Here is a 26982-nt window from a genome sequence, read left to right on the forward strand (position 1 = left end):
AAACATCCCTGTCCAAAACTGGAACTGCTTCCTCTGCACAGGCTTTCTTGGGGAAGTTCTGGCTCTTTGGTGCCTTAATTTATTGCACCTTGAAAGTAGAAAAAAATCTCCTTAAATCAGTGCTGGGGTTTGGGCTGGCTTGTGCCTGGTGGGGACAGGGATGGAGCAGAGCCCATCCCAGTGCCCAGGCAGCTGCCGAGGAGTGGGGTTCTCATTTGGCTCTAAGAAATCCAGTGGTTTCTGCTCCTGGATTCTGAGAGAGGAATAGAAACAGAGACCAAACCCTGTGTGGCAGCTGAGAACCAACCCTTCTATTGCCCACCCTGGGTTTAGGTCTTTTTGAATTAAAGCGTTCTGGGAAACAGCCCGTGAGGGGATGTTCCACGCTGGTGGTCACTGGCTGCACTCTGCCCTTCCCATGGGCTCTGCTCCTGGGGATGGAGAGGGCAGGTCCTGGTTCCTCAGCTCCTCCTGCCTGGTGCTGCAGAGCTGATCTGTGTTGTCTCTTCTTCCAGGGATACTGTTAGGTCAGGTTGCTCCAAGCCTGGGACACTTCCAGGGATGGAACAGCCACAGCTTCTCTGGCACCCCGTGCCAAGGCCTGCCCACCCTCCTAGGGAGCAATTCCTTCCTAAAATCCCATCCAACCCTGGCAGTGGGAAGACATTCCCTGTGTCCTGTCCCTCCAGGCTCTCTCCAGCTCTCCTGGAGCCCCTGGTTGGTCACAGTGGGGTTTGGCAGCCGCCTCTCCTTGTAACCCACCATCCACCTGCCTCAAGGCTTTGCCAGAGCCAGGAGCAGCGTACTGGAAGTGGGAGCTCCCGGCTCTGGGAACATCTTTAAGCTCCTTAAATAGAGCTGGCCTGGTGTCACCTCCTGGCCTATCAAGGATCTGCAGCTGGGAGTCAGAGCTGGTTTGATCTCGGCTCCAGTGAGGCCCCTGAAGTCTCCTCTGAGAGCAGCCATGCCTGCTTCTGATAGAGCTGGGAAGTCCCCAGGAATGGGGACCCTTGGGAAACCAGCCTGGGCTCCTCCTGATTCTGCCCACTCTACCTCTGAGCTACATCAAAACAGTGTTTGAGGTGACACAGAGGCTGCTCTTGGTGGGACAAGGACAGGATCAGAGGAAATGGCCTCAGGCTGGGCCAGAGCAGGTTCAGGTTGGATACTGGGAGCAATTCCTGCATGGAAAGGTTTCTCCAGCCATGGCACAGCTGCCCAGAGCAGGGGTGGAGCAGCACTTGGGGACATGGGACAGCACTTTGGCCTTGACAGTGCTGGGAATGTTTGGACTTGGGCTTAGAGGGCTTTTCCAACCCAAATGATTCCATGGTGACAATGGGAGCTATGCTGCTGATCTCTCTGCTTGTGGAAAAGACCCTCTGGCCCATCCAGGTGTGGTCAGACCTGGCTGGAGAAATCCCTAGGCTGGTCTCCAAGGTAGTGGCTGGGCCATCCCTGCCCCAGGAGCAGAAGTTCTCGGGGTGATTTCCTGCTCACAGTCCAAGGTGCCGATCACCTCAGGCCACAGCCCCTGCAGAGCCCGTTCGGTCAGAGCTGGTTGGAGACCTTGAAATCTGCCCCCATCCCTCCCTGCCAGCAGGGACACAGCTCCTGTCCCTTGGGCTGAGGGGGACACTGATGCTGGCAGTGGCCCACACTGAGATGCTGTGATCCCAGGGACCCCGATGGCTTTCCCTGAGTCCAGAGTCTGGAGGTTCAGGTACTGCAGGGGGTGTGAATTCCAGTCTGTTCAACGCTACTGCTGAAATATTTATTGTGTTTAAGCCAAACAGAAAATTAATAAAGTTCAGTAAAGAATAAAATTTTCCACACCTTTTACTGATGTTTGTCTTTTCTTTCTGATGAACATGATGAAAAGGTAGAGCTGGGATAGGCTGGAGGGCAGCAGGCAGAGATGGATTCATCAAGTGACAGAGTGATTTGGGTGGGAAGGGACACTCAAGACCATCTCACTCCATGGGCTGGGACACCTTCCACTATCCCAGGCTGCTCTAAGCCCTGTCCAACCTGGCTGGAACACTTCCAGGGATGAGGCACCACAGCTGCCCTGTGCCAGGGCCTCCCCACTCTCACAGGGAACCATTTCTTCCCAATATCCCATCTATCCTTGCCCTGTGGCAGCAGGAAGCCATTCCTTCTTTTCTCGTCCCTCCAGCCCCTTGCTCCCAGCCCCTCTCCAGTCTCCTGGAGGCCCTTTAGGCCCTGGAAGGCTCTCTGCAGATCCTTCTTTTCTCCAGGTGGGCACCCCCAGCTCTCCCAGCCTGGCTGCAGAGCAGAGGGGCTCCAGCCCTCGGAACACGTCTGCAGGATGTGGGGGAGCAGCTGGGCTGGGGGAGCTCAGAGCAGCACGAGGGACAGGTGACAGCAGTGCCAGGTCTGCGGCTGGAGCTGTCCCAGGAGCAGTGGAGGAGGCTCCAGGCTGCGGCAAACCCTGAGCAGAGCCCAAGAGCCCTGCGGCCTCTCCCGTGCCCCGGGATAAAGCCTAGGTGTATTTAAACGATGCCTCCTCCTTTCTCAGCCTCTCCACAGCTTCCCCTAAGCGGATTGCTGCGGTAGGTGTAATGGAATTAAGGGATTGCTACCGACAATAGGTTTCGGCAGTGCACCGGGTGCCGGCGGTGCCGGCTGCTCCCACCTTCCCAGGGCAGATCCCACCTTCCTGAGGCTGCTCCCACCTTCCTGAGGCTGCTCCCATCCTCTCGGGAATATCCCACCTTCCTGAGGCTGCTCCCACCTTCCTGAGGCTGCTCCCATCCTCTCGAGAATATCCCACCTTCCCGGGGCTGCTCCCATCATCTCGGGAATATCCCACCTTACCGGGGCTGTTCCCACCTTCCTGGGGCTGCTCCCACCTTCCTGCTGAAACAGACCCAGGGCTGCAGGAACACTGGAAAGATCCTGTTGTGGGAATCGAGGTACCTGAAGGTGAGAGCTGGATTCCAACCCTGCCCAGGGCAGGGATGTTGCAGCTCTGCGGGAGACAAGAAGCTGATCCTCTGTTTGCACCTCCTTAATGTCACTGAATCATCAATCAGTACGGTGGCAGGGGTGAAAAGGGCTGAAAGCTCATCTCATCCCACTCCCTGCCACAGGGAGGTGTGAAGGCCCAAGAGCCAATGACTAAAATCCCCAGTCCTCGACCCTGGAAAGGTGGGAACAAGCAACACCCCTTGAGACTGGGGTAAGAAAAGCCTCTCGGCCATGGATCTCTGCAGTTATATGTTAATATCTGTTCACTCATTGGTCTGTTAAGTTTATGTCACCCTGCTCAGCCCCCCTTTACCATTTATGTATATTCACTAGAATGTTCTCCCTTCTCCCGGTCCCCATTGGCCCCAGTTTTACTGCAATCCTCCGCCCCTGTTTTCCTATTGGTTGTTCCTGTCCCTAACCCCGCCTCTGCACCACTTTTACCCGTTCCCATTGGATCCTGGCCCTCAGATCCGCCCCCTCTTACCCCATATATAATTCTGGACCCTCCACCCACTTCTTGTCTTTGACAAGCGCCCCAAAAAGATGGTAAAAGATGAAAATAAACCCCAAACATATTAGGAAGATCCTGGAATCTTCTGTAACCGCCTATGTAATGAGTATGGATCCTTCTGGTTAATAAACAGCTGTAACCCCCTGAGCCAGGCAGGCATTGTAGGTGGGGTTATCCCCGTGCACCCAGCGCTGCGATAAAGAGATGCAGCTTCTTAATACTCTCTAGGGTTTAGGGGCTTCATTTTGGTGACAGCTTCTGGTGATCCAGGTGGGAATGTGCTTCTGACACTCAATGATTTCGCAGTATCGAGAGGACACCGGCACTCGCCAAAGGCTTTCTCAGGGAGATCCTCCGTTCTCTGGATCTGGTGAGTTCAAGGCAAGGCCCCTGGGAATTTACAGCATTACTAAGCGGGATGAAGGGTGCACTTGTCCTTAAGTGATGGTGGCAAATCCTCCCAGGACTGGGTTAAAAGGAAGAGTAAAGGTAAGTTACACTGTGGGTTGCAGTAGTCTCACTCCCACGGTGCTGAAAGCTGTGCTGGCTGTTTTGTCAGGAGCTTACACAGGTGCCTTGTTTCAAGGTCTGTGGTGTGAGTGGTAAATTTTACTATTGTTGCAGTTTTGTATCATCAATCAGGTCAATTTGCTGAAGGGGGAATTCTAAAGAACTTCCTGTTCGGCCATATATTGAAATACTGGGGAAAGGGGGTGGATGGAGACTCCTTGACAAGAAAATGGTTGGAAGAATACTGTAACCATTGGTGGCCAGTGTATGCACTAGACAATGAAGGAAAATAGCCAAAGAATGGTACTTTGACATATAACACCTTATTATAATTAATGTTTTTTGTCATTGGGACAGAAAATGGGATGAAGTATCATATACCTATTTATTTCTCACTGTGCCATCATTCACTACAGCAGAAGGATGGTAGTGTTGTAGCTAAAGATGCCATGGTGTTTCCAGAGGAAAAGGAGCAAGGGCAGAAACCTGGTTTTGTTCAGCCTGAACTAGAGCATTGTCTTGAAGCTGGAATGATAAGAGTGTCTTGGTTTAAGTGTCTGCCAAGGAAGGTGAAACCTGCCTGGAATGGAAAGATGAACCCCTCCCTCCTGATTATTATAACTTTGGAATTACTGGGCTTCTGGGCAGACATGGGAAAAGGAATACATGTTCCTTACTAGGATATATATAAGTGGATATAGATGATTAGATATAGATACAGATATAGATTAGATATATGGATAAAGATTAGATATAGAAATATATATTATAGATATAGATTAGCTATAGGTATAGATTAGTTATAGATATATATAGATTAGCTATAGATATAGATTAGATATAGATATATAGTTTAGATATAGATGCACAGATATAGATATATAGATTAGATATAGATACAACAAAAACAAGAGGAGAGAGAGGAATTATTGGGGAAGAGGCAGAGCAGGTTGAAGACATTTTCAGTGATGACCATTAGGAAAAGATCAGTGTGCTATTTGTGAGGAAATAGGGTCTAGGGATGATTTTATGCTGCTACTCTCTTTCCTTGTTTTCTGCTCTATGCCCAGAAATGTTTCCTGTAGCTTTAAGCTGGGTTCAGAGGAGGAAGAATGATGCTGTAAGATGTAGCTTTTATATTTTTTAGATCCTGTACTGCTTTAGGGTATAACTGTAAAACTCCATAGTCTTTCAGCTGTTCTACCATTTTATTCAGATAAAACAATTCCTCTTGGCCTGAAACTCAAGGACAACCTACTGTCTCAGGCCCCAAAAAGTATAAACAAAAGTGAGTTGGGGAGGAGCAAACTGGGGGAAAATGACTTCATTACCTGAAGCTATATTTGGAGAATTAACACCTGCTACATAAATGGACCAAAGTTATATCTGTATGAAAAACTTGTGATTAAAAAAACTTTGTGATTAATAGTTCCTGCTGCCACCAGGGCATCCTCTTTTCCAGGGGATTTAATCTGCCACGCCTGTAAGCCTCTCCCTGTGTCAGAGACCAGGGAGCTTGGTTGTCTCCTGCAAGTCAGGAAGACTCTGAATCCCCAATACCCTTTTGCCTTTTTATTTGAGAATAAAATGTGATCACCTCCATTGAGGGACATTCTCACATCATGCTATGAATAGGTGAATTTACATGAATAGGTGTCATTTACTATAGTGCAAAACTGCCAAGAATCACAAAAGGATGGCAATCTCAGCAAGGCACGTCAACATTACTACAAAAGATTGCATACAGTGAGATGACACACATTACATCTCCAGTTACCCCAAGACTTTACCATCCTCCAGCTCCACACATCAGCTGGGGAGCCCCTGTCACAGTGAAGGAACGGAGAGCCCCTCTCGGTAAGTGGACGAGATCATATTGTTAATGATGCTTTGTTAATGAGCAGATACATTTATCATATGGCTAATAATGCTTCCCTAATGAGTGGATACACATCACTTTTGGTGGAAAGGTTCTTCCACTGGGCAACTTTGGCTCAGGGCCTAACGTTCAGGCCTCAGGCAGGGCCCGTTGTTCAGGCCTTAGGAATTCACCCAGTGCCACCCCCTGTCCCCTGCCTGTCTCGAGTCACCCCCAGCTGTGTCTGTCCTGAACACAAAGGGGACACAGAGCAGGGAGGTCCAAATCAACTCCTTTATTAGCAGAGCCTGCAGGGCATGAGGCTGAAGCAGCCCTTCAGCCAGCTCTCCAGCAGGGCTTGGCCCTCGCATTGCCAGCGGGGCTGCAGCACCTGCACAGCAAAAGCCCCCACGCCTGCCTGGGCCAGAGCCAGCTGGTGCCACCTTCTCCAGAGCACGGCTCCAGTGCCACCAGCCTGCCTGGACAGCACCAGCACTGCCCCGAGGGCTGCTGTGGAAGGTGCTGGCAGGCAGGATTCTCCACATGGGGCATTCCCAAGGCTTTCCTCAGCAGTGAGGCCAAGGGCAGGAGCATCTCCTTGCAGGCCTGAGGGCTGCAGGGAAGGGCAGCAGCCCCAGGCACCTGAGCAGGAGCGGCTGCCCTGGACAGAGACACAGCACCTCCGAGACTGGGAGTGAAAGCACTGCCTGAGCCCCGGGGCCATCGTGTCCCTGCTTTCCTGAGCCCAGAGGCACAACAGCTCCTGCTGGGAGAATGGCCTCAGTTGATCCAGGAGGCTGCAGTGAGGGAGGGAAGGATGACACCCAAAAGCCAATCAGCCCAGCTTGCAGCCAGCGTGGAGCTGGCCTCAGGTCCTGCAGCTCTTTCTCCGAGCAGGACACCTCCTTGCTGCAGGAAAACTGCCTTGGGGGCACTGTCTCTTCCTGTCTCACAGCACCTGAGCCAAGGGGTGCTCTGAGTGCTGCCTCTGCCCTTGCCCTGGCCCTCGGGCTCAGGCTTGGCCATGAGGCCAATCGCCACAACGAGAGGCTTTGGTTTGGCTCTAGGACAAAGCAGAGGGAAATGTTTTTGGCAAGAAGGCAAGAGGATTTTGGCTTTCTCATCAAGCAAGGGAGTTCCTGAGCGACAGCCACAGTAACACTCCTTATTTCACCAAACGTGGGAGCAGTTGGATACCATTCTCTTCACTGGGCTTGAGAACATCATCATTGTAACTGACTTTGTGGAGAGCCTGCTACAAAGTTCTCCTAAACTGCAAAGCCCTTGTGGTTCTTCCTTCCCATGGATGTGGCCTAACGCCTGTCCAGCTCGGCCAATGCTTCCTGCTTGGTAATTCTCTGCCATGCCTCAGGGATTTTTCCTTCAGCCTGAAATTTTCTCTTGAACAAAGCTTCCAGCTGTGTCCTGAAACGACAAACAAACCATTTCCAGTACGCCAGCATTGATGAATCAGGAAGAATGTTCCAATTGGAATAAGGAGGTCCTGCATTACGATATAATTGGTAACGAATCCATCGACCATCATCTAATTTGAATTCCATGTCACTTGCAACAACGCTGGAACAAATATCAATGCTAAGTCTGCGTGTATTAAAATCGAAGCCAGGAAATACCGGTATAAACAACGTGGCTCCCACTAAAGCTCGTGGGCGATGGAAGACCGCTTGATGGTCTCCATCATGTCCCTGCATGGTGTTTGTGCAGACAGCCTTACAAAAGGGACACTTCTCCCAGCACCCCGAAAACTGCTCCACCAGGATGGTGTGAGGCTGTGTTGCCAATGAGCTCATATCAGCACCAGCAAATTCTTTCCTGAGCCTGTCCCTCAGGTCATCCAGAGCTTCTGCCATGGCACTGCTCAGGAACTCAGTGTCTGTGACCTCTTGGTGCTCGATGCCCTTCAGGTCACTTCTGGGCAAGTTGATCACTTCTGTCAGTTCCCTGCAAAATTCGTCCAGCCAAAGAGAGACTTTGTCTTCTCTGTCTTTTCTGTCTTTGACAATTTGGGTTGATAAAGAAACAGCTGACAGGATGTTTCCATACAGAAGATTGAGGGAGGAACCTAAAAACTTCTCCAGTCTCCCACTCTTACCTAGACAGTAATTCGTAACTCGTGTTTCAATGTATTTCTGAAAAAATTCTTTTGGGAAAAAAATGTATTCTATGAAATACTCAAAATTTTCTTGTTCTGCCAGGTATCTCAGGATGCAAACTTCCAGATCAGCTCTGTTGCCCCTGAAATCTGGGAATTTGCCCTGCATATGCTCAGCAATGGCTTTAGACGTCCTCTCATAGACCGCCCAGCGAAGAGCCGCTTCAATCTTCTCACAAAGGAAAACAGCAAAAGTTGTGATTGAAGAGGCTCCTTGGCAGGACATCTGGAAACATTGGAAGAACTCTTCTCTCTTGCTGCTCAGGTACACAACTGGGTCATTTGCCTTTTGGAATGCTTCATGCATGGCTTTAAACCTTTCCGCTGCCATTTTGCACAGATACAGAGACAAAGCTATGCTGTACTCTCTGTTAAAAGTACATTTGGCATGGCTGGGGACGGAGTTCACACCGTTGTGTACTTCATTGAGTATTTCATGGATAAAATTTCGACTGTAATCCCGTTTCTCCTGTTCCTTCTTTTCAATGTTTGCCTTCACACACGCTATGATGTTGTCTGTGATGTGCTGAAAGTTGATAGCCTCATCATTGGAAATGCTCTTGGGATCTGAGGTAAAGCGAAAATGCTCTTTTTTCATTACATGTTTCTCTAAGTCGAAAGAAAATCCACTGCCTTTGGGAAATGACCTGATCCGTGCATGGAAACCAGGCTCCTTAAAGTGCTCTAGAAGGACTTCTTCGATGTCTGCATCGATATCCACCTGTTCCAGAGGACGAGCAGCACTGGAGACTTCGGCAATCCACTTGTTCCAGACAAGAGTAAAATTATCCCTCAGTTCTCTCTCACTCAGGCTCTTCCCTTTCAGAGTCACAGCCAGCTCCCTACTCCTTCTCAGGAGCTCATCTGCATATTCCAACTTCCTTGCATCCAGTTTCCTCTGCTCCTTCTGTAGCTCTATAAGACTCTCACATTTCTTCTTCATTTCATGGAGAAGAGTCTCTTTTAGTTCTTTCAGCTTCAGCTCTGTGCCTGATTTCCACTGGACCAGTGTCTCATGGTCTTTGTCTTCCCTGAAATACTTCTCCACTTCTTTCTCAATGCCATCACTTGTCTTTTGCACCAGCCCTTCAAGGTGTTTTCTGGTGACATTCTGCAAGTCCCCATTCCGAATTCGGTTGTCCAGTCTCATCTGTATGTCTAAGATGTGACTCCTCAGCTTCCAGGTCCACCGACTAAAGGCACTTTCCAGTTTCCTGTACACAGCAATCTCCAGGGAATTCTTGAAGCTGAAAACAAAGTTTTCATTCAGCAAAGCATTCCAGAGGTCACCAATACGATCTTTCAGGCTCGAGAGCCTCAAAATGCTGTGCTGCGACTGCTTCTTGGCAGCCTGGAGGATTTTGCTCTTTAGTTGCTGGACGTTCTGGCTGTAGGTGGGGTTGGGTGGTGCCATTGGGGGGTTTCCTTCCCACAGGTGAGCAAAGTAGTGAATGTGGGTGTTGACATCAAAGCCAATGACATCGCTGAAGGAGGAGATGTCACAGAATTCCTGCTGAGCAGCTATCACGGTCATTTCATCCAGCTTTTCTTGCAAACGCCTTTGTCCTTCCATGTTCTGCTCCTTGGCAGTTGCTTCTCCCACATTTTGGTGGACAAAGAGGCAGCTGGGGGAAAGATTGACTTTCTTCATCCTCAGGAAAGCCTGCACAGCAATCTGGAGAACATCTTGCATTTCTGACGGGTTCTCTCCAAACACATTGATCACAGTCATGTTACCAACACCAATGACAAAGGTGGCCAGCTCATTGTCATGGTTCAGGGACTGTTTACTGGCCATCTCGGTGGCACGGAGTCCCTCTGTGTCAACCACCAGCACAAAATCAAAGCCCAAGTCTTGCTGCAGCTCCTCGCCCACTGGGATGAGCTGCATGAAGGCTCCGCGGGTGCATCTCCCCGCGCTGACGCTGAACTGCAGACCAAACATGGCATTCAGCAGGGTGGACTTGCCTGTGCTCTGGATGCCCAGCACGGAGAGCACAAACACTCGTTTGTCCCCCAGCCTCCCCATTAAGCTGTCAAAGATGGCTCCCACCCAGCGCAAGGGCAGGTAAGAAGCGTCCCCATCCATCAGCTCCACGGGATAACCCAAAACCATCAGCTCTGCTGCAATTTCTGGCAGCTTGGCAAAATTGTAATTATTTGTCTTCATTAATTGCAGAGCTTCATAAATCTGCCCTACCTCTCTGAGAAGGTGCTCCAGGCCAATGGATGAATTGTTGATTTCACCAGAGAGAGCATCCAAGTAACTCAGGAACTCAGCATTCACACTGGGATTTTTCTTGTATTTCTTTCCTGTTGAGATTTCAGTCCATAACTCGTGATAGACTCTCCTCAGTTCTTCAAGGCGACCACAGGACAGCTCATCCATGAGGACCTTCATCCACTGCAGGAAATATTTCTTGGTATCTGCTGGCTGGCCCTTGAGAAAGCCAAGGAATGACTTCATCAGTGGGTTGAGGGGGAAAGCTTGCTCAAGTTGCTTTCTTCTTAGTGCTTTCTTCTCATTTTCAATTTGGCTGCGATGATGCTCAATGCTCTTGTTCCCCTTCTCCTGCAAGCGAGTGAGTTCTTTGTCCTTTTTGCACCACTGGTACCACAGTTTTCCTTGAAGCGGCAGCAGCTGGGATTTGATCTCAGACAGCTTCTCTTTCTTCAGAAGCTCCACCAGCTCCTTTGCCTTTGCTTTGGCTGCCACACACCCGGGTTGATCTGCATCCACTATGAATCCGTGCTGGCGAGCTTTGTCTGCACAGGTGTCCAGGCTGAAATGTGTATTAGACCCTGCGAGGCGATTCCCAATTGTTTTGCTCAGCTGGATCACCAGTTCTGCTTCGTTTCTGTTCCTGATCCCTATAGTCATGATTTTGCCAGATTTGCCCTCTACAACGTTCTCTTTTTCCGTGAGAAGACAAACCAAAGGCCTTTGTGACTGCCACAGGTCCTGCAGAAGCTTTTTCCCCCTGCTGTCCATGTGCTCTGAATCGGACACCAGAGCCACGTTGACAGCAGATATCTCCTGCAGGAACTGCAGCTGTGCTTTGTGATCCCTGGCATCTCCATGCAGGTTGCAGAAAGCCACGCAGCGCTCAAAGGTGTCATCGGGGCTTCCACGGGGGCAGTACCAGGCAATCTCCACCACCCCTTCCATCAGCAAACGCTCCCTGGTGCTGCCTCTGCAGTGGCGGTGGAAGAAAGTGTCGTGTTTGCGTTCGCTCAGCAGAGCGTTCAGGAGCTGAGACTTGGAAGTGGAGGCCGAGCTGCCAATGCGGATGAAGGACACGATAGGTGTCTGTGTCTGAAAGATGAGTTTGTTGTTGTAACTCTTTGTTTGGGCCTGCTCTCCTGACTTCTCAACCTCTTTCCAGCTCCTTTGGATTTGGCTGAGGGCATAGAGCGGGAACTCGATGTGTGAAGTGCACGGGTTGGGCACCAGCAGAGGCAGCGCCAGTTGGCAGAAGGCCAGCTTGGCTGCAAGGGTCTGTCTCAGGAAGTCATCAGCGCAGTGGAAAATGGCCATCTGCAGGTCCATGGGGTGCACATGGCTGTCCTTGCTTGCACGTGCAGGGGCTGTTCCCATCAGATTATCAAGAAACTTTTCAAAGGAATCTGATTCTTGGTCCTCTTGCTTTCTGATTTGTGGTACAGGTGCAAGGCTTGGGTTGATCTCATCCCAGTAAGTCAGGTACCTCACCTGGTGGTAATCCACGGTTAACAGCTTTTGCAGGAAGTAACCGGGCAGTTCCGTGTCCTGGCTGGGCTGGCTGTCCTGCAGACATGTCCTGCAGATGGTGTGGAAATCTCCCATCCCCATTCTTCTTGGATAGTGACTTTCCAGTCCCAGGCGCTTGAGCAGCTGGAGGAACTCCTGGTTTGCAATGGCTTCATTTGCTTCGGATTGGCTGCTGTCTGAGGTGGATTGAGAATGACTGGGAGGCTCAGGTGCTGGAAAAGTGTCATCCAGGTCTCTGAGTATGTTCTGCGTCCTCTCTTCATCCCAGTTGTCATCCAAGCACCCACTGATCAAGGAATGCAAGTCCTCTTCCAGCCTCTCCCAGTCTTCACCTCCACTGTGCTTTTGGAGCAGATTCTTTATCCGTGTGGACCACAAGCCTTTCATGTGATCTCCCATGAAAATTAAACGCTCCCTCTTCTGCCCAGGGGACAGACCTTGACTTTCTGGTGTCACAGTCAGACCCTTCAGCAGAAGAGAGGCCTCAGCTCTGTCAGCATCCTGCTCCTTCAGGTTCACGTACTCCTCATGTGCCACTTCCATTTCCTTGGCCATGTACTCAATTTCTGGGTGTCCAAGGAGGTGCTGAAAAGTGCTGCTTTCCACCTGGTACCCTGTGCTGCTCACAATCAAGAGCACCAACAGTTCCACGTCCTTCTGAGCCTTTTCCTGGAGACACTGGAGTAAGGAATAAATGGCGAGGCTGCTGGTCTGGGTCGCTTCTCGCTTTGCTTCATGAATGGCGGAAGCAGAGCTTCCTGGTGCGTAGGAGACAGCATGGATGTGCTCCTTCATTTGCTGCAGTGTTTTGATGAGGTCTTCAAGCTCAGAGACTTTGGGAGTTTTGGGAAGCGGATGCTCATTCTGGAAGATCCATTGCATAATGAAGGAAGCCTCAGGGAAGTCCTTGACAGAGTAGATATGTGGAGTCAGGAGGCTTTTCAATATTACCTTGATAAATCTGGTGTTTTCTGGAGGTGACTCCTGGCAACTCCGCACAGTGTTCACCAGGAAGTCCTGCAGGGCTTTGTCTGACAGGCACACGTTGATCCACACACTGGGGTTCCTGGTTTTTGCATTCAGATCATCTTTTAGCTCCATCAGCATGAGCAGCTTCCTTTCATCCGCCGGCACCTCCCAGGCCTTCAGAGTCCTCATGAAATCTCTGGCCTCTTGCACTGCACTGCCCAGTTCCTCTCCAAAAATGCTGCCGACGCTCAGATTTGTCAGTGCTTTGTACGCAGCCCGGAGGGCTCTGCTCATCTGACCCACGGACTTAAAATCCCTGCTGTGATTGTACAGGATGACATCCCACACTGGGATCAGCTCAAACCCACGGTCAATAACGCACCACGTTGTGTTATCAGACACGAGCCCCGTTCTCCACTGAGGAAGAGAAGCTGTGTCTGGTGGGCCTCCTGTGTTGACCACGTAGAGCTGAATCGCTGTATGGGAACCCTCTCCGGCTCTTCCCAGGACAGAAGCCTTTGAGCTGGATTTAGAAACATCCAGGGCCCCCGCAGCACTTGCCAGGAAGCCACCCCAGCTGGCCCTGACAAAGCTGTTCAGAGCTTCAGACGTTTGTCGCTTCATCTCTTCCCTCTGCTCCTCTCGGAATCTCTCAGTAGACGCCTTCCACCAGAATATCCCCCCAAAGTGGAGGGGACCCTGGTTTACGTGGGACCCAAACCTGCTGAAGAACCTCTCACACATGCTATTCAAGGTGGGGTTGTCTTCTTCCTGAGTGGAGCTCAAAAGCGGCTCCATGTCTTGCAGCTCCCGCAGAGCCACATCCGAGAGGCAAAGCTGATGCCTTTGGAAGTAGCAGGAGGCCAGAGGGAGGTACTGGTACCTGGTGCTGCAAAAGTAGCTCTGCTCAGAGTGGGACTGGTGGGTGTCCTGTGACTGTGAGGAGCTGCTGCCATCTACACCCACTCCCAGATTAATTCCCCAGAACTTGCATTTGGCAGAAACACTCATGCTGAACCCCAGCTGCTCCATGGACTTGGTGAAAGAGGATTCTGCTGCAGAGGAGGAGAAGTCCTTCCTCTCAAGGAGCGATCCTTGCTCTGGACCGGCGAGCTGGAATCCCTCAGGAACCCTGAGGAGCTGATCTCGCTTTGCCAGCGCATCTCCAGGTCTGCTGGTTCTGTAGATGCCCTGCAGGGCCAGTCCCCCTGACGCCCGCCTCAGCACCTCCGCGTCAGGGATGTTCTCTCTCCTGCCTGCTGGCAGCTCCTGCTGCTCCAGCTGCTTCTGGATGCTCTCCAGCATATCCGCCAAGGGTTCCTTTGGTGCTGGCCAGAACTCTTTGGGAATCTCCATGGCTTGCCACACAGTCTCTGCTTTCTCCCTCAGAGCATCCTGGCTGTGGGTGCGACTGTTGAGCATTTCTGTCAGATCATTCAGGGCTTGTTTGGCCAATTCTTGTTTCTCCTTTCTCTTCTCCATGTGCTCCTTCTGCACATCTTTACTGGTTGCTTTGTCGTCTCTTATTTTCAGGAGTTTCTGGAGTGCCTTCTTCTCCCAGGGGTGCCTTACCTCACACTCCAGCTTGAGGTAGTCTTCGTACTCCAGATGTTGCAGAGCTTCTCTGCACTCAATTCCCAGGATCTGCGACACTTTGGGCAGCCAGTATCCAGCATCCAGCCCTTCATCCTGGAATGCCTTTGCCAGGAGCTGTGCCTTTGTATCCCCCTCCTGTGTGACCTCCTGCGAAGCCATGGCTGTGGAGGAAGAAAAGAGACTTTCCCTAAGGTGCAGGCAGAGGCCCCAGCCTCTGGCAGAGGCTCTGCAGCAGCTGTGGCCCTGGGGATTGCTCCCACCCGGCTGCTGGAGCCGGACCTGGGATGGCACAAAAGCCAGGGTCCCCTTCCCAGCACACTGGATGTGCCTGTGGCTTTCCTGTGTGCAGGATCAACCCTGAAGCTCAGTCTTTATCCCAGAAACTACACAGAGAGAGACACAAACACAGAGATACACAGAGACACACACAGAAATAGACACACAGGCACATAGACATAAACACAGACACAGAAACACACACACAGGTACACAGAGACATAGAGATGAAAACACAAACACACACAGGCATACACACAGAGACACTCTCAGATACAGACACAGGCACACACACAGACTCACACACACACAGGTACACTCTGATTCACTCAGCCGCACAACCTGCCCTGGACAAGCTGCTGCCTTCACCATTGCCCACATCCTCCCAGCAGAACCCCTCACGACACAAGAGCAGACAGCGAGGAGCACTCCCGGCTCCCTCGAGCACTGGCACAGCCCCTCTGCCCATCCAACACCCCTGCCTGCATCCTGCACCCTCTGCCCAGTCCCACGGCTGCCCTGCTCGCTGTCTGGCCCAGCCTGCTGCTCCCAGCACCTGGAGGCAGTGCTCACACGCTCCCCCCAGGGCACCCCACACTCCCCAGACACATCCCCCCACGCCAGGCACGGCCACACGGGCTCTGAGCTGTGCTCCTGCTCCAGCTGCCAGCGCAGCCCCTCCTCGCCCCACTCACGCCTCTTCCCAGGAGCTGCTTCCCTGCACAGTCAGGACCCACCACCCCAGATCAGGGGGAAAATCCACCTTGTCCCTGCCCACAGCTGTGCCTGGGGTATCCTGGTGGCCCTTCAGGAGAGACTGGAGATTTTGGGAGCCAACTCGGACAGGTGCCCTCCGCGATCTCTTGCTCGTTACCACAGAGGGTCTTGTCAGCCCAGCGCCCATTGGTGGCCATCTCACCCACGGCCACCACATGGCCACTGAACTTAAAATCTCTGGTGACAGGAGGAAATGTCAGCAAACTTCAGCCCTGGCCTTGAGGGGAGCAGGCTTCAGGCTGCTCAGGGGTGAATTACAGAGGGCCCCTGGGAAACGGCTCTGGAAGGTGCTGGGGTCCTGTCCTGGGGATGGTTCTTACCCAGAGCCAGTTCAGTTTTGGTTTGTGTCTGGAGCTGTCACTGTAGCCCCCTGACTCAGGAATATGACGAAGTGTGAAGGGTGGCCCAGGACTCTGGGTGGGGCTGGGGCCAGGGGCTGCTCTTCCTTCCAGCAGGGGTGATCAACACAGGGGCCATGCGGCACAGTGGGTCTGTCCTGAGCTCCTGTTCCCCTATGGTTTTTTCCTTCTTTTCCCCTCTTGGTTTTTTCTTGCTTCAGCACCATGACCAGGGCTTGCCAGCTTGCTTCTCTGCTCCTCTGCTGCTTGGGAGCCCAGAGCCGCTGCGAGCTGGGAGCACCCCCAGCCCCAGCAGGCCCGGCCTCAGGCCCGGCCATGGCCGGTGAGGCGCGCAAAGGAGCGATCCCCCGGCCAGCCCCCGCTGCTCCGGCTGTTCTGCTACCCTTGGATTCGCCGGCCCGGGCCTGCAGCGGCACTGAGAGCGGCTGCTCCCCGCGGGCTGTGCAGGGGAAGCCAACTCTCCTCTCCGCGGCGCCCCAGCCGCCATTGGCAGCGGAGAGGCGGCCGAGCCCGCGCCACAGCGCCCCCTGCAGCCGCGGGGGAATCATCGCACCCGCCCGGCCCGGCCGGGAGCCACCAGCGCCCCTGCCGGCCGTGCCCGGAACTGCAGCCCAGCGGCGCGGGCTCGGCAGGGACACAAGGCTGGCTTTGCCTTTCTGCTTTTGGTTGTTGCTGTTGTTTGCTGCCCTTGATGTATATAGATATACTCTAGGAAATTCCTATTGTTCCGTTTCCCCTAGCTTTGCATGAAATCCCCATAAATTCAAAGTTAAAATTATATGGAGAGAAGAGGGTCATATTCTCCATTCCAGGGTGGTCTCCGCCTTCCTTGGTAGACACCTGTCTTTTAAACCAGGTCCATCACTGCAGGTCACTTTTCATTGAAAAACCCTCAGAGGACAAGGCAGTCATGACTCACTGCCACTATGGACTCAGGTGGGAAAGTCCAGCACCTCACCCTGAATTTCCTTTCACAGCACATTAACCCATGGACTTAGTTAAGGAGAGGCAGTTAATTTGCGCTTTTTGGATTTCAGTAAAGCTTTCGATCCTGCTTCTCCCAGGACCCTGGTGTGTCCCTCCCAACTCAGGCCATTCCATCATTCCATGATTCTCACCCTAACAGACCTGGCCCTTTTACTGGATGCCTGTGTAAAGAGCAAAATGTGATGCCATGATCTGTATACAAAGATGTTAACCCAGTTTAATGTTGTCACCATAAGGTGCCTCCTTTGTTAAATACCTTATGCCCGATGTTGTTGTGACAGCCTTCTTTGTTAAATGCACCTTGTCTTGTCTTGCCTCTGCTGCTCCTGGCACCGCCTAATGGCAACTGATGACACCAGCCAGTATGTAAATGAGCAAACTCCCATGGGGGTTTGCATCGAGGGGAAGTGGAATTAACATCTAAAGACCCCTAGAGCTTGACTCCCCTTCATGGCTCAAACTGAACTTTAAACGACGAGAATGTTGAGCCACTTACAGATGCTGCGGGCTTCGTCGCCATAAGTAAACCAACACTCTCTATGCATGGCTACAATAGGTTTGCAACGAACCCCAGGACTCTTGTGAGGATGGAAACCCCAGCTCTGCCGTGTGGCAAAGCTGAACACCTCCTCCTCTGTGTCATCCACCCGGAGCAGTGGTGGTGTGTGCAACCCCTCAGGCCCCCAGCTAGAGCTGACCTCAATAAAGGCATTAAAAAGGAGCTGGTCTCCTTGCCTGTTCTTTTCACCTGCTTTTCAGCCTTTGGGGTTTTTGATACTGTAAACATAATCCCGAAAACTCTCCCAGTCTCAGTTCACTTGGATACTGGAGAGATTTATTCACTGCAAAAAATTCTTCTGACCATTCATCTTCGGTCCCACCAAGGCCACAACTCCCTTACCAGCACAGGTATTGATCTCAGGGGCTTGGACTCAGGGGTAGATCCAAGGGCCCCTGCAGCCTTCCAGAGCCTTCAGGGGCAGCTTTCCCTGGGGAATTCCTGCCAATTTGGGCAATCTGTGCAAGGCCTGTGGGCTCTGATTCCCCTCACCCACCTCACAGCAGATGCTCCCCTTGCTCCCAGCCTTGGCTTCCCAGCAGACACCGGTGTAATAAATAGAGACCCTTTTGTTCGCCTAAACATGTAAGATACGATGCTTTGCAAAACTATGCTTTGTGTAATAGGGATGAGGTTGAAGGCTGCTGCTGACGTCTGTATAATTATGAGAACAACCTTGCAAGCTCTCTTGAATTCCAGAAAGTTAAGCCACTCAGATAAGCCTTAAAAGGAGAACAGTGAGGAAAGGTCAAAAGAGGAAGACTCCTGATCTTCATCCTGCGACCACCAGAAGGCAGAAAGCGACCACCAGTGACCGGAGGCACATGCACAGAAACACCCGAGAAAGGACACGTAACCCGGAAGTCGGACCACTTAAAAGGGAAGACACGGAAATCGGACGTGCGGCAGCCAAAGGAGCAGAGACTCCCCTGCCGCCCAGCGCTGATTTTTTGCTTATTGCTTGCTTGCTGTAATTAATAAATTTTTTACCATATCACTCTCTTGAGTGCGTTCATAACAATTTGGTGCCGTGACTCGGATGCAATCTGTAGGACAGATTCTCGGCACTACCGGGGGGGCGCCCCGCTATTATTTAGCGGCCCGGGGGGGCCGGTTTCTGCCTCGGTTGCACCGACGAACCTAAAATTAAAGCAATAAGCAAAAGGGAGACCGGTCGACCCCTTAAAATCTGTGCACAGAGTCCGGACGAAGACGCGGGACGTGGGACGCGTGAGTATAACGGGGAACCGTTCGGTCGGGGTCGGGATCCCGGAGTGCGGCGACGTGGTGTGTGTGTGAGAGGGGAACTGGCAGCCAGATTCCCCAAGTGAGAGCGGACCCTTAATTAGTGCGTCTCCCATTAGCCCGCGAGGGCGTGGGCCACGAACAAGGGGAAGCGAAAGAGACTGTGTGATTTGGAAGGCACTCCGGAAGAATGGGGCAGGGGAAAAGCAAGCCCCCTGTATCTATTAAACTCCCACCGGTACCTAGAGATAGTCCGTTAGGTCATATGTTAGAAAATTGGCAGTATTTCCCGGGAACAGAAAATAAAGATAAGGCAAAAATGATTCATTATTGTGTAGAAGTATGGGGAGGAAAGGAAATTTCAAAGAAGGTATTTTGGCCTATATTTGGATCAACCGAAGATTGGGTTAGACAAAAGTTAAATTCCTGGGTGAACACAAAGATCCCCTTTAGTTCAGAGGAAAGTGCTTATGCAGAGATCTGGGTAGTAAATCCCGAGGATTTTATATTTAAGCTGACAGAGAATTCGGAGGAGGGGAAGGGAAAGAAAAAGAAACCTCGGAAAGAGAATACTTTGATAATTCCCCCTCCATTTGTACCACCACCTCCTCCACGGGTCCCTCCCCCTCCGAACCCCGAGGAGGAGGATTTAAACATGCCAGATGTGGGACCTGTTACCAGGAGTAGATATAAAAGGAAACAGGAGAATCTATTCCCATTAAGGGAAATGCCAATGGGTGGTCCCCAAGCTGGAATAGGGTTTATATCTGTCCCTCTCAGTTCGGGGGATGTCAGAGAGTTCAAAAAGGAAATGGGGCATTTGCTGGAAGACCCATTGGGGGTTGCAGAAAGAGTGGATCAATTCTTAGGACCCAATATGTATACATGGGAGGAATTACAATCTATTTTAAATATTTTATTTACGGCAGAAGAGAAAAACATGATTAGAAGGGAAGGAATGCGCATTTGGGATGCTCAGCATGTCCAGGGACCACTGGCAGATGTAAAATGGCCCCTCCAAAATCCCCATTGGGATCATCAAAATCCAGCGCACAGAGTACATATGCAGGATTTGAGGACTATTATAATTCAAGGGATTAGGGAAGCAGTCCCGAGGGGTCATAATATCAATAAAGCTTTTAATGAGAGACAGAAGAAAGATGAAACTCCTACAGAATGGTTAGAAAGGCTAAGAAAGAATTTTCAACTATATTCAGGAATGGATCCAGACACCCAATTGGGGCAGGCATTGCTTAAAGCACAATTTGTGGCAAAAGCCTGGGAGGATATTCGGAGGAAGATAGAAAAATTAGATGGGTGGCAAGACAGAGGTTTGGATGAGCTGTTGCGGGAGGCACAAAAAGTGTATGTTAGGAGAGAAGAGGAGGCTCAGAAGCGGCAAATTAAGATGATGGTGGCTGCTATGAGAGAAAGTAGAGATCAAACCTGGAAAGGGAAACAACAGAGACCAAGCAGAGATTCAAAAGAAAGACAGAACACTAAAGTTTGTTTTTACTGTGGAAAGAAAGGACACTTTAAGAAAGAATGTAGGGTAAGAATCCAGGATGAAAAGATGTTTAAAGAAGATTAGGGGGGGGTCAGGGGCTCTTTATTATGGGGACCCGAGAACATCAGAAAGAGCCCTTGATAAAGTTAAAAGTGGGTCCCCAGCACCAAGAAATAACATTCTTGGTAGATACTGGAGCTGAGAGATCAACAATTCAGTTTTTACCTAAAGGATGTAGTATATCCAAAGAAACTACTATGGTAGTAGGGGCAAAGGGGGAACCCTTTGAAGTGGGGGTTATTAAAAATGTGATGATAGAATCAGAGTCAAAAAGTGAGTTGAGGAATTTTTTTGTTAATACCAGAAGTATTAGGAATAAAGTGAGAACAACACACCCCTTAGCACCCTCAAAGTTCAGGGAAAGTGGAAAGGTGGAAAGGATGAATGGAGAAATAAAGAAGCAACATACTAAACTAGTAATGGAAACAAAACTATAATGGGTCAAGTGTATTCCACTGGCCCTTCTGAATATTCGAACCCAGCCAAGGGCAGATTTGGGAATTTCCCCTTTTGAGATGCTATACGGTATGCCCTATAATATAGAAGAAGTTCAAACACATCCAAATGTGAGTGATCAATATATCAATGAGTATTTGATAAAATTAATGAAGTTTAAAAAGGCATTGTGGGAAAAAAGATGCTAGCTCAAAGACCACCATTGGATTTTATATTGCACCAGGTACAACCCGGAGAGTGGGTGCTGATAAGAAGTTGGAAAGAAAATCCCCTAACACCGAAGTGGGAGGGGCCGTATCAAGTCTTACTAACAACTGACTCTGCAGTTCGAACAGCAGAAAAAAGGCTGGACACATGCGAGTTGAATAAAAGGACCTGTGAAACCACTAAAATCTAATAACTGAGAAGTGGGTAGCCCGGCTGGGACTTGAGACTTAAGATATCCTGAACAAAATAACATCCCAGAACTATTAATTTGCTTAGAAACTTATGAATAATAAATTCCATAAAGGCTTTTATATAGAATATAAGATACCTCCATCTAGTGGTGAGGAAATATATAATAGAGGTGTTAAAATAGGCTGTACGTTATGCCAAAATTGTTACCTTTTTGTCTGTTTATAAATATATAATATGTGAAGAACTCTGGTGGACCCAGTGTCATAGAGGCTACCCACCAAGAGGCGTGTGTAACTTTTGCTACACTGCCCAGAGGGATCTCACTGATTGGGCTCTAGTAACTAGAATACAAGCAGGAAAATTTGAAAAGGGATCAGAGAAGTGGTGGGCCATCTACTCAAAAGGGGTCAATCCCTTGTATTATTGTTATCATCCAAACGAACCTACGCCTTTTGTAGCAAATGTAGTAGCTGGGTTGTGCAGACGGTGGCTCCAGAAATTAGGGTGTTATACCCCTTTAATAAAGCATAAAAGTTGAGAAGAATACATACAAAGAATTAATAAAAGAGGAAATAATTCCCCTCTTGAAGAGTACTCTTGCTGTCGAGAAGATGGTACACCCTGTGTCCCGAGGCAACCGGGTCGACGAGGGAGGCAGAGGAGTAAAAAACCGTGGAGGGAAGCATTCCAATATACATGAGACCAAAGGATCATGGTTCTGGAAATGCCACAAGAGTGGGAATGAGACAACCCAGCGAAGTAATTTCTGGGGAATCCAAATTGACACCTCACAAAGGAAAAGCCTCTATTATAGTAGGGGAAGCCAATTCTCATTAAAGAAGTCAGTAACAGTTATAATCTTAATTAGCACATTTAATATTAGTACAAGCAAGACTCCCGAGCCCTTCAATTGGTCCTTAATCCGATGGGAAGACCAGGTCGTTATCCAATCACAGATCACCTCTGAAGCCCCTAGCTTTCAAGTTACACTAGACTCTCTCATTGAGTGGAAGGGTACTAGTTATAAACCGCCTGGGTATAAGGTACTATATATGTGCCCAGCTTCTAATCCAGGCAGAAGATATTGTAATTACCCTGTAATTACTATAGCAGGACCGCTAATTTTACTAATCTTAGGACTTATGTTTGGACCTTGTATTTTTAAAAAATCATTAGCATTGTGAGAAGCAGGTTAGAAGCAGCTCACCTTATGCTAATACGAGCCAAATATGAAGCCTTAAATGAAGAAGAGACAGAAGATGATTTAGAGTTAAGTAAAAGAGAACTACAAAGAATTAACGAACAAAAGTAAGCAATAGAAAAAGGGGAGAATTGTAATAAATAGAGACCCTTTTGTTCGCCTAAACATGTAAGATACGATGCTTTGCAAAACTATGCTTTGTGTAATAGGGATGAGGTTGAAGGCTGCTGCTGACGTCTGTATAATTATGAGAACAACCTTGCAAGCTCTCTTGAATTCCAGAAAGTTAAGCCACTCAGATAAGCCTTAAAAGGAGAACAGTGAGGAAAGGTCAAAAGAGGAAGACTCCTGATCTTCATCCTGCGACCACCAGAAGGCAGAAAGCGACCACCAGTGACCGGAGGCACATGCGCAGAGACACCCGAGAAAGGACAACGTAACCCGGAAGTCGGACCACTTAAAAGGGAAGACACGGAAATCGGACGTGCGGCAGCCGAAGGAGCAGAGACTCCCCTGCCGCCCAGCGCTGATTTTTTGCTTATTGCTTGCTTGCTGTAATTAATAAATTTTTTACCATATCACTCTCTTGAGTGCGTTCATAACAACCGGCACAGACACGAGCTGGGAAGAGAATGGATTGAGAGCATCCCTGAGGAGAAGGACTGGTGGGCGCTGCTGGGTGAGAGGCTGTCCAGGGAACATCTGTGCTCTCAGGCAGCACACAAGCTGTGGAGGGGGCAGAGCCAGGGGAACAGGAAGGGAGCTGATGCCTCAGGGTCACTTCTGCAGCTCGTCCACTCTGGCCACTTGTCCCAGCCCTGTCCCCTCCCAAATTCTCTCCCACCAGAGCGCTGCCAGCGCTGGTTCAGTCTCAGGAGCCAGAGGCCGCCCTGGACAACAATAACTCCAGCCCTGAAGCCGCCCCCAGGCACCCGTGGCAGTCCCTGCACGGTTTCCCATTGCTGAAGGAATAGGAAAAAGGCCCATGCGACTGTGTCCGTGCCCACAGAGAGGCACTGAGCACATTCAGGACATAACTCGGGATCGAGCTCCTCCTTGGAAGCAAAGGAGGGAAGCAGCAAGGCTGGCAGCAGGAGCGGCCATGGGAATGCGTGCAGCCGTTCCACAGCACAGCCCCCGAGAGTGTTTTCCCCAGCCGTGTCCCAGGGAAAGAAAGGGGCTCTGGGAACAGCGCTCCCTTGCTGGGGCTGGCCCAGAGCCCAGAGCGCTCTGCGCGGTGACGCTCCGACTGGAGGAGAGGAGAATGCCACCCGCCCTGCATGGGGAGCAAAAGGAAGAACTGAGCCCCTGCGCTTGGGGACAGGGCAGGAGGAGCCGTGCCTGCCGCTCATCCCCACGGAGCTGCCCAGCGGCCGAAGGAGCGGCTCGGGGCCAGCACTGCCCCCGGCATCAGTGCCACGGCTCCTGCCATCCGGGGGGCACAGCAGCCTTCCGGCCCCACCTCTGAGCCCGGCCCCCTCCCAGCTCAGCCCCGCAGCGCACACGGCTCCCCCGAGCCCCCCAAAGCGGCTGCAGCAGCGGCGGCTTCCTCCAGCCCCCGGAGGAGCAGACACCGCCCGCCCGCTGCCCTCCCAGCGCTCTTCCCCTGCCCTGCCATCTCCCCGGCCGTGCCAAAACACCGCAACAGGAGCCACGAGAGCAACAAGATCCCGCTCCCCGCTGCTCCCGGCCGCACAGCTCCTCCCCAGGGCCCTACCTTCTCTCCTTCTCCCTCCGAGCCCCGCAGCTCCCGGGATGCCAGAAGCCGATCCCAGCCCCTCTTTAAGCAGCCCCGGCTCTCCCATGGGTGCGGCTTCGTCTTCCAGAGGCAGTGGGGCAATTCCAGGAAATCACGCTTCTGACAAAACCGAGTGTGAAAGCGAAACCACTCTTTTGGAGTCCGATTATTTGAGTTAGAGCCCGATTTCTTCACCGGCCGTGGTTTGAGCTGCTTCTCAGAGAACTCTCAGCTCTTTGCACAGACCTTTTAACTGCTGTGCTGGTACCTGGAGGGCAGGTGAGGCTCTCAGCCCTTCCTGGGGCTGGTGTTCCATCAGGAAAAGGAGCAGGGGGAGCACAGCACCACTCTCAGGGATGAATTTATGCAGAAATTCATCCTCCATAACTTTCTCTCCTGTTACATCATCTATCAGTTTGCTTCAGCAGTGATAAAAGTGCAGTGATTGTGGTGGTGCGTTCCCCCACTTCCCTCCTTTCCAGGCTGTAGTGTGAGCTCAGAAAATGCCTCGTAGGCCCTGAAAACAGCACCTGGGCTCAGCTCTTCCTGAGCTTGTCAGAAACACTGTCTGCTCCCAGGGGCTGCTAACAAGCTCCTGCTTTTCTTATGACCAGCCTTGGGAAATATTCCTCTGGCCTGAATGGCAAAGCATCCCTGTTCTCACACTTTCAGAGAAAATGCCGACCCAGACTCTGGCCAGGCTGAAACACTGTCATGCCTGAAGCCCGCTCTCTTGCAGTCCAAAATGAGACCCTTCTGAGCTGTCCCAAAACCACAGTTTTGGAAATTTCAAGCACAGAAATCTCAATATCTTGAGTACACAAACTCCAACATAGGTGTGGACACAGGGTTCCACCTGAGACCTTGGAAAAGGCTTCCAGGTTTAAAGCTGTAAGCCAGAATTAGAGTTTGCTGAAAATGGAAAGACATTAAGGTAAGTAGTGGAAAGTTTTAAAGTTAAGCTACAGAAGTAGTTACAAAGGCAGTAAGAAGTTTAAAGTAGAATAAATAGTTTTGTGTGTCACTATATGATTGTCTAAAAAAGTCTGCAGTACGGCAAAGAAGTATAAAACAAAATAATCAACTATTGGTGTGAAAGTAGAAACGTTCTTTTGTGGCATTAGTTTGGCCAAATAAATAAATAATAACTCTTTTATTTAACTTTTATTTAATTAATGGCTAGTTAATTAAATATTTAATTAAATGAAATTGTTAATAGTAAATGACTAATTCTTATTATTTAATTGTTAATATTAAGTTATTAATATTTAATTAAATAATAATTAAATTAATTCTGTGGATAGATAATATAAAATATTATGTATATAATATAGGTATATTTATGTATAATATACAAATATCAATATATAATCTATAGAAGGCTTTCATAGATGTTTAAGCCCCTCAGATATCTAAGTAAGCTAGGCCTGTAAGGTTAAGTTATAGGTTATAGTTATATAAATATAGTTATAGTTACTTAAAAGCTAGTCAGTGCTGGTCTTCTGGTAAGTGGTTAAACATTAACTAATTGTTGCTAGGGTGTGCTTTTCTTAAGTTGCTAAATTTGATGTCAAAGTTATAGTTACAATTTAGGTTAAATGTTGAGTGTTATTGCTCTGTGGGGTTGTTAACTTTGAGAAATAATTCAGTTTTGTAATATAAGGTAATATAATATAATATAATATAATATAATATAATATAATATAATATAATATAATATAATATAATATAATATAATATAATATAATATAATATATTGTAAGACAATGTAATCTATGATATGATACAATGTAATGTATAATAAATTTATTTAATATTTATATTTAAGAATAATAAATATTTAATAATATTTAATGTAATATATACTATAATATAACAATATATAATAATTATTGTATAATTATATATTATTTATAATACATATTATATATATTCTAATTATTGTATAATTATAATATACTATAATATACTATAAATAATATATAATGTAATGTAATATAATTGTATAATTATATATTATTTAATAAATAATTGAATTTTATAATTCTATAAATTGAGTTGTAATTTAAGTTGTGTCTAAGTTAAATGTTTTCCTATGGTAAATTACTAGACTTGAGGTGTAACTTTAGTTAAAATACTGTTAGATTTGGGTGTTGTTAAGCTTTTAGGCCCACCATAATCCTTTTTATCCTTGTCTTTACACACACACACACTCCCCCCAGATAATTCCCAATTAATTTCTGTTTTGGTTGTCTGCATTTTCTTTGGTTTTGGTTTTGCTTTCCCTTGTTGTGCCCTAGCTGTGAGAGAATCTTGCCAACGAACCTGTTGTGCTTTGTTGGTTAATATTAAATCTGACTTTTGCTCATACCCTTGCCAGTGATTTTTTAAGCACTCTCGAACACACCCGTCCGTGACAATTTGGCATAGCCATGAGGATGGCAAGAAGTATCACTTAACTACTCACAAAGCCACGGGATAAATCCAAGCCTCAGTTTCTCGGCGTCAGGATAATTGGCATGACCAGGAAGCTGTGGAAGAATATTCAAACTGTGCTAGAGGCCGTTCAAAGGACGACAAAGATAAAGGAATTATTTGTGAAATGTTCCGGTCTGGAAGCTGCTCACTGATACCAAAAAGTGTCAAAGAGAAACAAGGTGTGAAGACTGAACTGGAAGAGGGGAAGCAAATGAGTTTTTGTTGTCTTTGCAAATAGAACAGACGAGGAAGCAGCTACAGGAGGAACAGAGAGAGAAATAAAAAAAAAAGCTGTGAGAAAAAGTTGAAGCTAGTGCAGACTTACAATTCTGTGAATGAAGCCAGACCCGTTATGAAAACTGAGGCAACCTCTGGACCTCAGGGTGGGACCCCAAAAGGCAGCCCCGTAGGATCCGATTCAGATGGCTGAGTCACAAGAATGCCGTGACCCTAAGCCAGGTGAAACTGAAACTGAATATTTGTGGCGTGTTTGTTTAGCTGGAGGAAACCAAACCCTATTTAGCTTCCGGAGGCAGAGAGAGAGGGCCCTTGCTTCCAAACTGGAGCAGCCTATC

At 49.2% G+C, this 26982-nt stretch overlaps 1 protein-coding gene across 4 annotated transcripts; it reads right to left on the bottom strand.

Annotated features, from left to right (window-relative positions):
• Nucleotides 1–6156: 6156 nt before the first annotated feature.
• LOC102113967 (interferon-induced very large GTPase 1) lies at nucleotides 6157–26852 on the bottom strand. Of its 4 annotated transcripts, none has more exons than XM_088052929.1 (2): nucleotides 26733–26852; nucleotides 6157–14526 (listed from the first exon to the last, which is right to left on the bottom strand). In XM_088052929.1, the coding sequence occupies exon 2, from the start codon at nucleotides 14522–14524 to the stop codon at nucleotides 7190–7192; it is 7335 nt and encodes a 2444-aa protein (XP_087909055.1). In that variant the 5' UTR covers nucleotides 14525–14526; nucleotides 26733–26852; the 3' UTR covers nucleotides 6157–7189. The 4 variants fall into 4 exon arrangements, with proteins under 4 accessions (XP_087909055.1, XP_087909054.1, XP_087909056.1 ...); XM_088052928.1 differs by lacking the exon at nucleotides 26733–26852 and adding an exon at nucleotides 23909–24011; XM_088052930.1 differs by lacking the exon at nucleotides 26733–26852 and adding an exon at nucleotides 17820–17836.
• Between the last annotated feature and the right edge of the window lie 130 nt (nucleotides 26853–26982).

Source organism: Pseudopodoces humilis, chromosome 3 (assembly GCF_049639895.1).
Source record: "Pseudopodoces humilis isolate 2021_Gansu_Grassland_sample_001 chromosome 3, ASM4963989v1, whole genome shotgun sequence".
In the NCBI taxonomy this organism is placed as follows: domain Eukaryota; kingdom Metazoa; phylum Chordata; class Aves; order Passeriformes; family Paridae; genus Pseudopodoces; species Pseudopodoces humilis.